The sequence below is a fragment of the Protopterus annectens genome, chromosome 5.part0, assembly GCF_019279795.1.
Source record: "Protopterus annectens isolate FY-2018-M chromosome 5.part0, PAN1.0, whole genome shotgun sequence".
NCBI classification, from domain to species: Eukaryota; Metazoa; Chordata; order Ceratodontiformes; family Protopteridae; genus Protopterus; species Protopterus annectens.
In genome coordinates, this window is record NC_056735.1 from 1,738,697,928 (window position 1) to 1,738,715,100 (window position 17,173).

The 17,173-nt window shown below is 41.9% G+C and overlaps 1 protein-coding gene across 1 annotated transcript in view; it reads left to right on the plus strand.

Moving 5' to 3' along the window:
• Nucleotides 1-17,173, plus strand: part of LOC122801872 (transcription termination factor 2-like) — a gene marked incomplete in the record, with an annotated part of 438,525 nt that overhangs the window by 402,003 nt on the left and 19,349 nt on the right. Inside the window, 1 exon segment of the mRNA XM_044071534.1 lies at nucleotides 15,681-15,794. Within this exon segment, the coding sequence (XP_043927469.1) occupies nucleotides 15,681-15,794 (114 nt within the window).

Here is a 17,173-nt window from a genome sequence, read left to right on the forward strand (position 1 = left end):
CTTTACTCTCCTTTACTGTGTTTAAAATCTTTTTGGTGTATTTGCTTTTTTATTGGAGGTATATCCTTGTATATATTTATATTTTTTATTGCTTCCCATTATGGGGCCACCTGACATCTGGGGCAAGAAAAACTGATGTAATGGCGTCGGCTGCATGTTTTGTACCCCTGACTACCTTACGTCATGGAAGAAGAGACAGCAACTGACGCAGGACCCAAGACTTTGTTAATCAGGCTGACTGAGGGCTACTGCAAGCAGATAACCCAAATGTAATGACTGCAACAGTGAATACACTCGAACATTTACATTTATGGTAAGTGTACACAACTGTTGCTGAGACCAGAGTGTCAACATTAGGCTTTATGTCGCATGAAGCAACCCACTCGCAAGGTAGCTCTCAAGTTTTCGTTAGTCAGCCTTGACCAGAAAACTGATTTGTTAAGCTTTATGGAGGAAAAAAACTGTTCACAAATTTAAGTACTGCCAGACATTGCAAGGATTCGAGCAGCCATATTGAAAAGCCTTGGAAACTTATCTCAACTCATGTACTTCTAAAAATCTGGAATGCCGACATCTATGTACTTCTGTTTCGGAAGACTATCGCACTGAAGCTCCAACAACTTCATCTGGAATTCTTCAGAAACATTGTCAGCACGTATGGAAAAAGGCATAGTAAAGGTGGCAAGTAGGGGTTCTAGTGCCTTGAAATCCTGAAACCGATGGTCAAATTCTGCTCGTAATTTACTATCTGTGTCTGAATATTCTTTCAAGAACTGTTTTTTGACTGTTCTGAGTGACTGTAAGGCTGAGAAATTAACTAGGTTACAGTCTTTCATTTGTTCTGCCCACAGGGTAAGTTTATATCTGAAAACCTTGTCACTGTCATACATCTGCATTATCGTCTGGTTTGGGCCCTGGAGCTTGATGTTTAGTTCATTCAGATTTTGTGTAATATTTGTCAGAAAAGCAAGGTTGGATATGAAAAATGGATTGCCTAGCTGAGGAATTTCATTTTCTTTCATTTGCCATGAAGATTGCTATTTTCTGTCGCAGTGTAAAGAATCTTTTCAGCACACTTCCCCTACTTAGCCATCTGATTTTGCTGTGATAGAGTAATTCTCCATATTTTTTATCAAGGTTGGATAGAAGCTCACTAAACTGGTGATGATATAGACCTCTTGTACGTGTAAAGTTAATCGTGTTAACAACATCATCTATGACTTCCTTCATGTGAAGGCTTTTTCCACACAATGCTTCCTGGTGTAGAATGCAATGAACTGCAATGAAGGTGTCAGCAACACCAGCAGTGTTGAGCTTTGCTTTCGTTAACCGAAAGACACCAACATTTTCAGAACACATTGGGGGTGCGCCATCAGTCACTACCGAAACAAGCTTATCCCACGGCAATTCCAACTTTTCTATACACTTTTCAAGTTTGCCAAATATGTCACTCCCCATGTTTGTGCTTTTCAAAGGCAACAAGTCTAGTAATTCTTCCATAACATTCAAGTTCCTGTCCACACCTTGAATGAACACAGCGCAGTATGTGGTATCTGTTATGCTAATGCTGTCATCAAGGGCAACTGAAAAAGTTAACTTTTGAGAAGGGTAATTGAAGAGGAGGATGAGCCTGAGCCAGAGCCAGGCATCAAGATGCAGGGAGGTGCAGGGACACTCCTCCCTCAGATATTTCTATCCTCAAGCATATCTGCATGGCAGACACCTTCCCCTCAGTATCTTACTTCATCTCAATCCAGTAGGTATAAGTCTAACATTTGTTTAAGGGCTAGTTGTTTGCTGTGACATGGTATGCTTGGGTGAAGGACTTTATAGCTACAGACTACAAGGCAGAGTTTGAAGGCTTTCTCTCCTTTTGCACCTGAAATGCCTGCAGCTCTTTTGGCTTTTGTAGAACCAGTGAAAGTACAGCAATTGGCATTGACAGCTATAGAGGGGGTACTTCCGTCAGAATAATGGTTCAAGATTTTGGTTCAAGTTCTGTTTACTGCCAAGAACAGATGGGCACTAAACTTTTCCTCCCTAAACCTATATGCAAGTGTAAAAAAGTTCATAATGTTAATACTCCGAGCAGTTCTGCCACTGCTGATGCATCGTGCACTTATGATGACCTTAGACATAAAAGATGCTTACTTCCACATAAGTTTCCAGGACACAGGAGATTCCTGATAGGTTAGTACCACCTCCAGATGCGCTCACCCTTTCGGCTCTCCATTGCTCCCAGGCTATTCATGAAATACTTGGATCATTTTTTCTCTGTTTCATACTCCAGGGATGCATATTTACTCCTTCCTGGATGACTGTCTGACAGAGGCCCAGTCCCTACCCAGAAGATCTATGCACACCTGAATTTAGCTTTCTCCTGCCATGTGTGTCTGGGGATTTCCACAGACATGCAGACATTAAGCTTGTCTTCTTCCAAAGTTAAGATCTTTCTGGGAGCACTTTTGAATACCATGAAAAGTAAGGCTGGTCCTTCCCTTCCTTCCCCTAAATCTGCATTCTGGGATCTCTCTAGGTCTTGCAGAGATATGGAACTTGATGACCTAGGAAATTCTCAAGCTTTGATGTACTTATCAGCATTTGTCTTTACAATCCACTGGCAAGGCTTCAAATGAGAAGGTTTCAATGGCTCCTGAGAAACATTTACATTTGCCCACTGTACCATCTAGACATGATCCTCCTTTTGTGGCCATCTGTCTTCAGGGACTTCCTTTGGTGAGCTTTCTGGGCCTCAAGGAATCTGTGGGATGCCTTTATCCGCCACTCAGAACCACCAGACCCAGACGACAGATGTGTCTGACCTAGCCTGAGTAGCTCACACAGACTGTTCAGAGTGCAGAGGCAGTGTGACTAGAACACCAAAATTACTGATTCTCATTTTTGCCTTGCCAATCTTTAAAGATGACTGGAAACTCGGCCCCCTAACTATTATGAAAGGCAACGCCATGTGCTAACAATCAGAGGGTTCCCGGCTGCTGTCAGGTGCGCAGACTAGCAGTTCTGGCATGGCAAGCTTCTGTGCAGTACAACCTTTCCATCAAGGAACTGTGCATCTTCATGTAATGGAATGCCACTGCAGGCTAATGAGTAGCTCCTCAGACAGTCCTCACAAAAGGACCTTGGACCTGGCTACCTTAAGATCCATTGTCTGTTCGAGGGTTCCCTAGGTAAACTTGTTTCCCACCTCCTAGACTTCACAAGTAAGGAGATTTTTTTTAAGATTCCTTTGCAGACAGGCTTGAGTGATCAATGTATTCTCTGCCCACTGGGGGATAGGATTTTCTGTATGCATTGTCATCCATACCTTTGATCCTTAGTGTCCTGGTGGAAGCCAGAGAAGATTGGCAAAGCTAATTCTAACAGCTACCCTTCTGCTACAGGCAACCCTAGTGATCTCCATGCTTTTCCAGCTATGAAGAAGTGTGCACCTGACACTGTGCTTACACAGCACCCTCCTCTGACACCTCAGGGATACTGTAGTGCATCTCACTTTCACCAGCCAATTGTACAGCTTCGAGGATAGGGCCTTGATTCTCTACTGGGTAGACCTTTGCCCAGAGATCCTTTCCACTGTAATAGAAGCCTGAAGACCAGTAACAGAAAGTGATACCCAGGGAAGTGAAAAAGTTCATTATGCTTAATAGAAAGCCTCTGTGCAACAGAAACTGTTACCTAACTACCCTTCTCAAAGCAAGTCTGACTGTCCAGCATTTCAGCATGCCTTCCTATGTGTCCTTCACTGTCTTCATTCCCATCACAGATCATACTATTCAGAGGCTACAAAATCCATTTTCACACTCCTACCAAGCTGCATTCCCTCTTCACGATGTTCCACTCTGAGAAATGTGTAGCATTAATAAAGATGCAAAACAGCCTTTGAAGAAATGCAATCCTGAGGTCCCCCCAGACCATAGATTATCCAAATATTTCTCTAAATTCTTTTTAGACTCCAGAAGGTCAAGGGCCTCAGGCTCATTCTAGACCACAGTGGCTTCATTCCAGAGCATAAATTCTGAGTGAGTACAGTGTAGTAGATTCTCCTGGGTCTTTCAAGAAGAGACTGGGTGTCCTGTTGTGACTTCCAAGATGATTACTTGTGTAATAAGTCAGCAAGATCGTTGAGGAGGGTTCCTGTGATTGAAGGTCAGAGATGAACGTTTACATTTTTTTTAATACCCCTTCCCAAAGGATGGAGATTAGTAGTACATCTACTTGCACCCAGCTGACCCCATTCATTCTGTAGTAGAAGGAGCCGTGATTCCCCAGGTGAGGTGAGAGCCCTACTGCCCATTCATTCCTGCCAAGAATTCCCAGTCAGCTCATCAAGTCCACTTTGAGAGGTTGGCCTATGTTTTTTCCCTGATGCATCTCTTCTAAGCTGTGATATAGCTGCCTTCCAAGTGGAAGTATGCTGCCACAGACTGAATACCCCTCCACTAACTGTACAACTGGCACACAGTAATCTGGGCGTTTCTAGGCCTGAGCGTCTTGGTGTAGACACCCAGGACGTCTGCTAGGCATTATCCATGTGGTGAGCCAGAACTTCCCGTTTTCTTCCAGAGTGGGTGAGCTGGCAGTGGTTCCCATTCTTGTTCAACAGCTTCTTAGGTGCCTGAGGCACTATTCTGACTCACACTCCCTGTGACCCTCTATGCCTCTGAGATAGCTGCAGACATTTTCAGGTTTTGGAGCCTTGTTGTTGGCCTCCTCTTAGCCCCAAGGGTTTTCACCAAATGCTTGATGGTCAATGCAGTTATCCTGTGTGTGTGTGTGTGTGTGTGTGTGTGTGTGTGTGTGTGTGTGTGTGTGTGTGTCTGTGTGTGTGTGTGTGTGTGTCTGTGTGTGTGTGTGTGTGTGTCTGTGTCTGTGTGTGTGTGTGTCTGTGTCTGTGTCTGTGTGTGTGTGTGTGTGTGTCTGTGTGTGTGTAGGCATTTACATATCTTTGTCACCTCTAGTGGTGTAGAGGGATAAAGCCCAACTGTGACCTGGGTGAACTGAGTTTGATTAGCAACTGGGACACTTGAGCAATGTGGTAGGGAAGGACAGGCATGCCCATCCTGGGGACAAGGGTGGGGATAAGCAGGGCGCACACTGCCATAGTCCTGTGAAGGAAGGGTGACACAAATGCGCATCATGGGGGGGCAGACTTTCGTCTTATCAAGCCACTGCTTGGTGTGATAGCCTTTTATCTAGCATGTGGGAGTGTTTATTTGCAGGTGGAAGGCATTGCGGGGCCCAGTTATGTTAATGCAGGTAGTACGTCCCCTCTCTATAGATGAAGTTAGGCCATACATAAATGTTCTCATAGTGAAAATGATGGCAAAGATCCAAAGTACTCTGAGATGGTCTCTTCTAATCAACTGTCACCCTATCATTGAGGAAGCATTCCCGATGGACCGGGAAATGAATGGGCATGCCTGATTGCTGTGGGGCTTGACGGTTGCAAGCTCAAGGGTTTTAAAAAAATAAGAAAGAAGTATTCACATATTTTTGCTGGCTGCTAACTGTGCTAATGATGGAGAATGCAGTCTCAACACAGGAGTTTTTGCTTCATTTGTTGTAGTCCATAGGCATTAAGGTGTGTGCACTGCTTTGTCTAAAATGCTTCCATTGCTGACTCTCACTTTTGTTGGTTGTGAGCTAAATACTTTTGCAAAGCCAGTCTACTATTAGAACCAATTCCTCCTGTATAATGGCTATATCTGCATATTTTTTAGTTGGATTCAGTTACAGCAGCCCATTGTCTGAAAGCATTTGACTTTGTAGATTCCTTCAATTTTCTGATTCAACATAGCAAGTGCCATGAGAGTATTGCAATAGACCCTTAGAACCTGGTGATGCCAAGTATCAGGCTTTCCAAAGAATCAGATAATAACCTGCAAAGTGTGTAGAGCTCATCTTGTTTGCTGATCATCCACTCTCTTTCTCTGGGAAGTTTTTCCCAGCAGTGACTGTCATCAGGGATTCATTAACCCTGGACTGGTGTGAGGCAAAATGTCAAGGATAAGTAGTCCAAGGTGTCTGGTTGCAAGTGGAGGCCAATCTACAGATAAGTGCACTGGATATGAGTGCAGTCCTTCTGTCTTTGCAGGCCTATCAGAACTTCCACCGTTAGGGTGCATTTGCCATCCACACCGACAATGTGGCAGTGGTGTTGGACAAAAGCAAGCATAGGGTGATCATTGTAATCACTTGTGTTGAGAAGTGATGAGAGTGTGAGATTGGGCTGTGTCTTTTATCTGCTTTGACTGTTACCCCACATTCCTGGTGAAGCCACCTGTTGTACAGATAGACTCAGCAGATGTCTACCAATGTTCCACAAGTGGTCTCTCAGTATCACAGTGGCATGGAAGATGTTTTTGTCATGGAGAAGCCTTGCTGCAATCTTTTTGCATTCTTAACCAGCACCAAATGCAGCAACTTCTACTTACTCTGTGTTCCCTAGAGAAGTGGACCAGAGATGCCATGGCCAAATGGTTGCTTCTGGGACTACTTTAGACCTGTCATTTTCCCCCATCAGCCAAGTTCGTACAGAAAGCAGAACAAACACTTGGACATTCTCATAACTCCCTTTTGGCCTTGTCAAGTTGTTCTGTGCTTTGGTATCATTTCTTGACACAACCACTATGTCTGAAGCCTGTCAAGACCTTTTTGACTCCTCCATCCAGCAGGCCTCTACTGGAGCTTGCACTGTCTTTGACTACCTGCATGGCTTCTCAAGTTTAATGAATTACCAGATAAGCTTTGCACCTGCATAAGGTTATCCATATCCTTCCCTGAGCCCATCTGCAAGAAAAAAACACACAAAAATGAAATGGAGCAGATTTGTGGTCTGGGCCATTTCCAGGGACTGAATCCTTTTTGACTCCAGTCCTAGATGTCATGGCTTGTCCACCTTAAATTTATGATGCAGGTTTATGTTACTTGCACCAGGGATTACATAACTCTTCCCTGGCTTCCTTGAAAATGCATAATGCCTTCCTTAAAGGAACTTTCCAGGTTAGACCCCCTTTCAAGGATCAGTTTCCCTCTTTTTCTTGAATGAATTATTTTACTGGAAAACATTTTGACTGTTTGAGCCAGCATCCAAAACTGATCTGAAGTTTCTGTCTTGGAAGATTCCTTCATGTTAGCTGCAATTTCATTAGGAGGAATATTTTGAATTTCAAGCTTTATTTGACACGCTACCTTAGTTTTCCTTAATGAGAGTGGTCCTAAAAACGGTCAGTCTTTGGGCCATAGACGGACACTGAAATCAACTTGAACCAGCTTGCAGTTTGCTTGCGTTTGTTGCCCAGATTATTTGAACAGAAGGCAGAATGCCTCACGCACAAGTGTGTATAGACAACTGAGATTTTTATGTAGACAGAAAAAAGTCACTTTAAAGGCATCCAGTTGTTTGTGTCTTATACAACTAACAAACTGGGCTGTAAGATGTTTAACGTCACCATGTCTTACTTGCTTTTAGACTATACTAAATTCTTTCCCCTCAGAAATTTAATGAAACTATAAACAATAAAAATATTATTGAAAAAAAAAAGAAATTTAATGAAACTTTAACAGCAGCTCATACTGCACATTCTGGTAGAGCAGCGGCTGCCTCCCTGTTCTTTTTCTGTAATGGGCCTGGACGTATTAGTGACATTGCAACATGGACTGCTAATGGCCATAGTGTAGCAAAGTATCCTTTCATTATATCACCTGGGATATGAGCTTGGGACTGTGTTCTGAAGGTTTGAAGTGGATGAACGAGACTAAGAGAGAGAAAAGCTGTGATTTTACCATAATGATAGATGTTCAACATTTAGATTACTGCTTTAGTAGCCTAAGCTTCATAGGTTATAACATTTCCAAGGATATGACCACTGACCAGCATTTAAAGCTTTATGGTACCTTCTATGTCCCCAAACTGCCATTGGCTTGCATGGAGTCGTACAAAAGGCAGCTGGTTGCGTATGAAATGCATGGAAGCACTTGTTGGTATGACTTCACCACCCATGACAGGAGTGCCTGATAGAAGTGGTGGATGAGATGACAGGTTGCAGCTGATGGTCATCCACAGGGAGAAAAATACCTTTAAAAAAAAAAAAAAAAAAGCTGTCGTGTGTGTGTATATATATGTTAAAACAAGTCCTGCTGACTGTAAAGCTGTGCTCAACCACAAACCAAATAGTATTAACATAAATGTAGAACACAACACTATAGCAAACCAATAAAAAGCAGATGGCAAAGAGCAGTGTAAAATCCTAATAGACTTTGATTCGAACACAGGTGAGTGCTTTTGCGATAAAATCGCTTCTTCATACCATACAAAAAATCAGCATAATTTCAAATATTTAAAATGCAATCAAATATCTACCAATAAAAAACATTTCTTCTGGTGAAGCCATTCTTTTGTTGATTTTGGATGTATGCTTGGGGTCATTGTCGTGTTGACAGGTGAAATTCCTCTTCATCTTTCTAGCAGACACCTGAAGGTTTTGGGCCAAAAGTGACTGGTATTTGCAACTGTTCATAATTCCCTCTACTTTGACTAAAGCCCCCAGTTTCAGCTGAAGAAAAGCAACTCCAAAGCATGATACTGCTACCACCATGCTTCACCATAAGGATGGTGTTCTTCTGGTGATGCAAAGTGTTGTTTTTGCTCCAAACCATACCTATTGGAATTGTGGCCAAAAAGTTCAGCCTTGGTCTCATCAGACCATAACACATTTTCCCACGTGCTTTTGGGAGACATGATGTATTGTTTTGCTAATTTTAGCCGGGCCTGGATTTTTTTCTGTGTAAGAAAAGGCTTCCGTCTTGCAATCCTACCCCATAGCCCAGACATATGGAGAATACGGGAGATTGTTGTCACATGTAGTATACAAGCAATACTTGCTAGAAATTCCTGCAGCTCCTTCAGTGTTGCTGTAGGTTTCTTGGCAGCCTCCCTGACCAGTTTTCATCTCGTCTTTTCATCAGTTTTGGAGGGACGTCCAGTTCTTTGCAGTGTCACTGTTGACCCATATTTTCTCCACTTTTTGATGACTGTCTTCACTGTGTTCCATGGTATATCCAATGCTGTGAAATTTTTTTTTGTACCCTTCTCCTGACTGATGCCTTTCAACAATGAGATCCCTTTGATGCTTTGTAAGCTCTCTGAGAATCATGGCTTTTGCTGTAGCAGGCAACTGAGTAAATGTCAGGAAAATCCTACTAGGACAACTGAACTTTATTTGGGGTTAATCAGTGTCTCTTTAATTGATGGCAGGTGTGTACTCAAGACTGAATGCTGTAATTAAATCAAAAGGTGCTTCAGCGAACTATTAGTTTAAGGGTGTGCACACTTATGCAACCATCTTATTGTGCGTTTTTATTTTTTATATTTTTTCCCTTAACAGGTTTGTTTTTCAATTGAATTGTACAGGTTATAGGTCACATTAAAGGTAATTTATTGTGGTCTCATTCTTTTATATCACAAAAAACTGGCATTTTAACAGGGATATGCAAACTTTTTATATCCTCTGTGTGTGTGTGTGTGTGTGTGTGTGTGTGTGTGTGTGTGTGTGTGTGTGTGTGTGTGTATCATCATCTTTTTTCGGCTGTTCCCGTTAGGGGTCGCCACAGCGGATCACCTGTTATCATTTCTTCCTGTCCTCTGCATCTTGCACTGTCACACCAACCACCTGCATGTCCTCTCTTACCATATCCATAAACCTTATCTTAGGCCTTCCTCTTTTCCTGTTACCTGGTCACTTTATCCTTAGCATCTTTTTCTCAATATACTCAGCATCCCTCCTCAGCACATGTCCAAGCCAACATAATCTTGCCTCTCTGGCTTTGTCTCCAAGCCTTCCAACCTGGGCTGACCCTCTAATATACTTATTCCTAATCCTGTCCAACCTCGTCACACCTAGTGCAAATCTTAACATCTTTAACTCTGCCACATCCAGCTCAAACTCCTGCCTTTTTGTCAGTGCCACTTTCTCCAACCCATATAACATAGCTGGTCTCACTACCCTCTTGTAGACCTTCCCTTTCACTCTTACAGGTACTCGTCTGTCACAAATCACTCCTGACACTCTTCTCCACCCACTCCATCCTGCCTGTACTCTGTTCTTCACCTCTCTTCCACACTCACTGTTACTCTGAACTATTGACCCCAAGTATTTAAACTCATCCACCTTCGCCACCTCTACGCCTTACATCCTCACCATTCCTCTATCCTCCCTCTCATTCACACACATATATTCTGTCTTAGTCCTGCTGAACTTCATTACTCTTCTCTCTAGAGCATATCACCATCTCTCCAGGGTCTTCTCCACCTGTTCTCTACTCTCGCTACAGATCACAATGTCATCTGCAAACATCATAGTCCACGGGGACTCCTGTCTGATCTCGTCTGTCAACCTGTCCATCACCATTGCAAATAAGAAAGGGCTCAAAACTGATCCTTGATGTAACACCACCTCCACCTTAAATGCATCCGTCAGTCCCACCGCAGACCTCACCCCTGTCACACTATCCTCGTACATATCCTGTACCACTCTTACATACTTCTCTGACACTCCTGACTTCTTCATACAATACCACAACTCCTCTCTAGGCACCCTGTCATATGCTTTCTCTAAGTCTACAAAAACACAATGCAACTCCTTCTGACATTCTCTGTACTTCTGCATCAACACTCTCGGAGCAAACATCACATCTGTAGTGCTCTTTCCTGGCATGAAACCATACTGTTGATCACTAATCATCCCGTCCCTTCTTAACCTAGCTTCCACTACTCTTTCCAATAACTTCATGCTGTGACTGATCAATTTAATCCCTCTGTAGTTAATACAGCTCTGCACATCACCCTTATTCTTAAAAATCGGTAGCAAAACACTTTTTCTCCATTCCTCAGGCATCCTCTCACTTTCTAAGATTTCATTAAACAATCTGGTTAAAAACTCCACTGCCATTTCACCTAAACACCTCCATGCTTCAACAGGTATGTCATCTGGACCAACAGCCTTTCCTTTCTTCATTCTCTTCATAGCTATCCTTACTTCCTCCTTGCTAATCCATTGTACTTCATGATTCGCTATCCCTACATCATCCAACCTTCTCTCCCTCTCATTCTCTTCATTCATCAACCCCTCAAAGTACTCTTTCCAGCTCCTCAAAACATTCTCCTTGCTTGTGAGTATGTTTCCCTCATTGTCCTTTATCACCTTTTCCTGCTGCACATCTTTTCTAGCTGGGTCCCTTTGTCTAGCCAATCGGTACAGGTCCTTTTCTCCCTCCTTGGTGTCCAACCTTTCATACAACTCTTCATATGCCTTATCCTTCGCCACCTCTGTCTTTGACATGCACCTCATCTCCTTATACTTCTGTCTACTTTCTTCATCTCTCTGACAATCCCACTTCTTCTTTGCCAACCTCTTTGCCTGTATACTCGCCTGTACTTCCTCATTCCATCACCATGTCTCCTTGTTGTCCTTCCTCTGTCCTGATGTGATACCAAGCACCTTTCTAGCCGTGTCCCTTACTAGCTCTGCTGTAGTTACCCAGCTATTTGGTAACTCTTCACTGCCACCCAGTGCCTGTCTTAACTCATCAATGAACTCCACCTCACAATTACCCTTTTTCAATTTCCACCATTTGATCCTTGGTGCTGCCCTCAAACTCCTCTTCCTCCTCTTGATCACCAATGTCATCCTACAAACCACCATCCTATGCTGCCTAACTACACTTTCTCCGGTCACCACTTTACAGTCTCCAATCTCCTTCAGACCGGCCCTCCTACATAAGATATAATCCAACTGTGTGCATCTTCCTCCACTCTTGAATGTCACCCTATGCTCCTCCCTCTTGTTAAAATATGTATTCACCACAGCCATGTCCATCCTTTTCGCAAAATCCACTACGATCTGACCTTCTGCATTCCTTTGTTTAACGCCATGCCTACCCATCACTTCCTCATCCCCTCTTTTCCCTTCACCAACATGCCCATTGAAATCTGCCCCAATCACCACTCTCTCACCCTTGGGTACAGTCATCACCACTTCATCCAATTCACTCCAAAATTTTTCTTTCTCATCCATTGCACACCCAACTTGTGGAGCATATGCACTAACAACATTCATCACTACACCATCAATTTCTAGCTTCATAAACATCACTCTATCCGACACTCTTTTCACCTCCAAAACGTGTGTGTGTGTGTGTGTGTGTGTGTGTGTGTGTGTGTGTGTGTGTGTGTGTGTGTGTGTGTGTGTGTATATATATATATATATATATATATATATCTATATGTATATGTGTGTATATATGGGTCTACGTCTAAATTTTGAACTTTCAAAATGTTGCTTTCTTATGGTCCAGACCATAAGATCGAAGTTTTAAAACTTCGAAATTTAAATTAAAAAAAAATAAAAACAAAAATGTTTTTTGTTAGGTTTTGGAGGGGGACAAGACACCCTGCATCCCCCCCAACAACCCCTACTAATTAATATACCAACTTCGAGATTGCACTACAGAGAATAAAATGCTAAATGTACCGTCCCCCCTGTACGGTGATCTCCATTTAAACAGTTTGAAGTTTCAAAACTTTGCTGTTATGGTCACGACCATAAGAAAATCGACATTTTGAAAGTTCAAAATTTAGAAGTACATCCATAGGGGGGGGGGGTGTATGTATATATATATATATATATATATATATATGTGTGTGTGTGTATATATATATATATATATATATATATATATATATATGTGTGTGTGTATATATATATATATATATATATATATATGTGTGTGTGTAGATATATATATATATATATATATATATATATATATATATATATATATATAGTAGATATTAATTTTGTCAAAGGTTTCTCTTCTTTAATGAAATGAAAGCAGGCATGTGTTGTTGAAAGTCAGCATATCGCACATACCAGCTTTTATTTCTGTGTGAGATAATGGTCCAATAAGGACTGGGGAATCTGGTTATGTTCAAGCAGAAGGGATACCCTGATGAATTTCTGAAGCCCACATATAATGAGCTTAAGGAAAAGAGAAATATGGGGGTTTATACACCTATTTTAGGATCTGTCTGTATTTTTAAAAGGTCCAAACAGGAGGGTAAGTGTAATAAAACTAGGGTTGTAACAGGTACTAAGTCTATATTATCATTGTAAAGTAAAATTGGTCATTATTTATATATGAAGAACATATGAAAAAATGTTTGAATGAGTGCGGTAGGGTTTATCTTCAGAAGTAAAAATTGAAAAAAAATTTGTGGAAACTCAGCTTGTTCATAATAGCCACCATAAGTTTAGCTTTGTTACAGTTGTGCTGCTTGTTCTTAATGTCCTTTTATCTGTATTATAAGATATTAAGTTGTAAAATGTGAAAGTTATCCTATCTGTCCATTACAACTGTACTAGTATTGGCTTAATTTGTTTAGTAAAATGTACAGCCTCCCATGCCTGCTATGTAGATAAGACTTTTCATAGTTTAAGCAAGCGTATGTATGAACAGGTTTATGAGATTTCAAAGTGTGATGTTAACAACGTTCTCATTAAATGCACACAAGTCTGAAGTAACTTTTCAAGTCTGCATTTATTTTGTACTTGAAAAGATTGAAAAAAAATCTGTGTGGTGGTGGAGGGTGGTGGAATGAAATTATAGAGGCAAGGGAATTGACTTTGTAGTTGCTGCTGAAAGCTGGTTTGAATGATCAGATGTCCATTAATAGTATTTTAAAATAGAGGAGCCAAAGATTATAGTATTACTATTTGAATTTTATTTTTAATTAATTTATTTGTTTGAGTGTATAGTGTTGGAAGTATTGTGATTTTTAATTGTCATATGAATACTTCTGTTCCTATTAAAATGTGCTTCTTATGGTGTTTTGTTATGTTTTAATGAAGTCTGTTTTCATGGGACAAAAGCACTCAACATTAATCAGTTAATTATACGTATTTCTGTTTATGTGGACATTTTTTTTTTGCAATGTGCCCTGCTACCATTGCCCAGCTTACTCATTCATTCCTCTTGAGAGAGCCAGCCAGGGCCAGAGTAAACTTGCCAAGCACCCAACCCCCCAATTATATCCTGGATCCAGTGGGCCTAGTGAGCTCACCAGCTTCCAAAGGCAGTTATCACTTCAGATCAAGCTGTATTGGCTGTTCTCTCTCTCAGAGGTGAGCTGGGATGGTAGGGAGTAGGTCAGTATGTCAGGTGGCCCTCCTAACCCCAACTGGCATCACTGCAGATCTACACAATTGCTGCCTGGCTTCCTGGGTAAAGCAGCTCACCTTCATGATTGTAACTTCAGAGTTTACGGAGCATGTAGTGTTGCAGTGCATGTCTGCCATGTAGGTCACACTCTGCAGATGCAACACCCAGAGCTCCCACTAGGTGCCAACCAAGCAGCAAGCCAGGTCTGCTCCCCCCCCTCAAGATGGGCAGACCGACAAAGGCGACTTACTCCCATCCTCCCCACCTGCTTCCTCCAGTGCTGGGGGTTGAACTCATTTTGTCTTGAGTTTCCTCAAGGACTTCATCCAGCTATACAATGGGTGCAGGTTACTGTAGTGTTAAGCTTCATACTCTCCATGATCTTTGGTTATCAGATGTACAACAGCACTTTGGTTTGGGAAGATTAGGGCTTACTCTGCCAGGTTAGTACCTACCACTACAGCTTTCTTTAAAATATTTCTGTCCAAAGCTTCCTTGAGACTGTAACTTTTGATGTCCACTCATGCATTTTTAAGCATGTCTACTCAAGAGGTAGAATAGGATTTGCTATGGCTGTTCTGCAGGTCATTCTGTAGTCTGTACACCCTTGATGATAGCCAAGGGCCACCCCCTTATTTGGACTGTTGACATGATTATTATAATGGACTTCTAAGAGATCCTGCAAGTGTTTGGTTTTGTGATGTATATTGAGATCTGCACAAGATAACAGCTTTAAGGGTTAATGTGAGATTCTCGCTTTTGTGAGTTGCTGACACTTTCTTTGGCATGTTTTATTGCCAGCCTTTGCCATTTGGTCGAAGGTTTATTGTACCATTTTGGTGTCTTTATCTCCTTGCAGATGTACCTCACATGTTAGTTTAAGCTTCCTCAAGCACACAGAGGAGGGTGCGTGGTACTTTTCTTTCTTGCCAAGCTTTCTTTGAAGGTCATGGTATGAGACTGCATCCAAGTGCTGTTAGGGACACTCACTTGCTGTAAAAGATTAGGCTTGAGAGGATTGCTGTCTGCCTTTGACTATTATATTCATATTGTGAATCCCTGCACTTGTGCCCATATTCCCCAAACCTTTTGTCATGGTTGTGAGTTTAGCTATGTACTTTCATAATAAAATTTTTAATATTTTGCCTGTTTGTACAGAGTGCCATTTCTTGTCTTGGCAGAGAATGCACTTGCATGCAGAAAATATGCTGAACTTAAAACATGTTTGAAGATGTAAAACATTTTTGAAAGTGAGGATTAACTTTGCTTTTCACTTAGTTTTAAAGAGGGCATGCCCATACTTCTGAATAATAATTATAAAAACATTTTCACCAGCCTTATACAGCATTTTTCTGTACCCATGCACTACTGACCATGTGTAACAAACATTTTGTTGTGTGACTACACCCTTGGCTACTGTCCTGATACTTTTGCTATTCTTACAGCTGATGACATGGGCTTAGGAAAGACCTTAACTATGATAGCACTTATTCTGGCCCAGAAACATAAGGACAACAAGAAAGAAGATACAAAATTGGAAAAATGGATTTCGAAACATGGTAAGAAAAAATAAGGCTAACGTTATGTCACTTGAAGTTTTGGTGATTTAGTCGATCCAGGTAGTCAGTGGGTGCAATGCAGGGAAGTTAATTTGAGACACAGACACATTTGGAATGTGAGAAGAAACCATTACAACCAATGAAAACCCATTGGGGAAAAGGTGTAATATGCACTGTGTGCACTGAAGACATATCTTGTCAAAAACTGAGCCAGGGAACCAAGCACTGAGAGACAGAACCATTGAGACAAGTTTTGATGACGTTTTAACTATATTTTGCTAAATACTGCTTTTGCAGTTTAATAATTTTACAACTAAATTCTACTGTATTACTCTTGTAGGCTACATACTTGAGTACGCTAGCTGTTTTTGTGCTTTAAATAGTGTATTTACTGATGTGTTTACTGTATTTTTGAAAAAAAAAAATTCCTATCTCCTTGCTCATTTCCCATCTTTTCTAACTAGATTAGTCCAGATTTCAGATTTGCTGATTTCAGGACTGTGATGGTGCAGCGGTAGTGTTGTTGCCCCACAGCAAGAGGTTCTCCCGTTCGATTCTCGGCTAGAGTGCGGGGAGTGCCTTCTGTGTGGAGTCTGCATGTCCTCCCCGCGGTTGGATGGGAGTTCGAAAGACATGCGTAAATAGACATGCCGTCGTTGAAGGTTGGACGTCGAGCTTGCACCTCGGTGTTCGTTAAAAAAATCTATTGCCAATCATTAGTGGACCGGAGTTCCACTGTGGCGACCCCTAACCGGGAAAAGCCGAAAGACAACCATTGTGGTTCCTGTGTTGTCCAGACCTTACTGGGATAGAGGGAAGCTTCTCTGCTTATCAGTGGGAGTGGGTAAGCTCTGAGCAGCCTGTCACTAGAGGAGTGGTTCCAGCTCAGGAATTGTATTTTTATTAGCTGTTTTGGGCTGCTTCCATCCTTTTCAACTTTCTGCAGCGCCGCTAAGGTAAGCTATTACCACTGCCTTAAAGTCTGCTCTTCATATTTTCTCTTAGATCGTGTTGGTTTTTCATTTCTGAGCACTCAAATTAGACCAGTAAATCCAGCACATGCTCAGAACATCTTAAAGCATTGGCAGACAGGTTTACTGCAAACGTTACCCCCCTTCACCCCCTAAATGGCCCATCCCAATACCCAAGGAATGTCAGATCCCAGTTATCATGACTGCACAAGTAGAAACTGCACTGAGCAAAGACAAGAATACAGCTTCCATGGGGCCAGATAATATACCGGGATGTGTCCTACATGATTTACGAAAGGAACTGGCACCACACCTGAGTGCCCTATTCGACTACAGCCTCAATTCAGCCTTTGTCCCCACCGAATGGCACAATGCTACAGTCATCCCACTCCACAAAGGGGGAGCAGC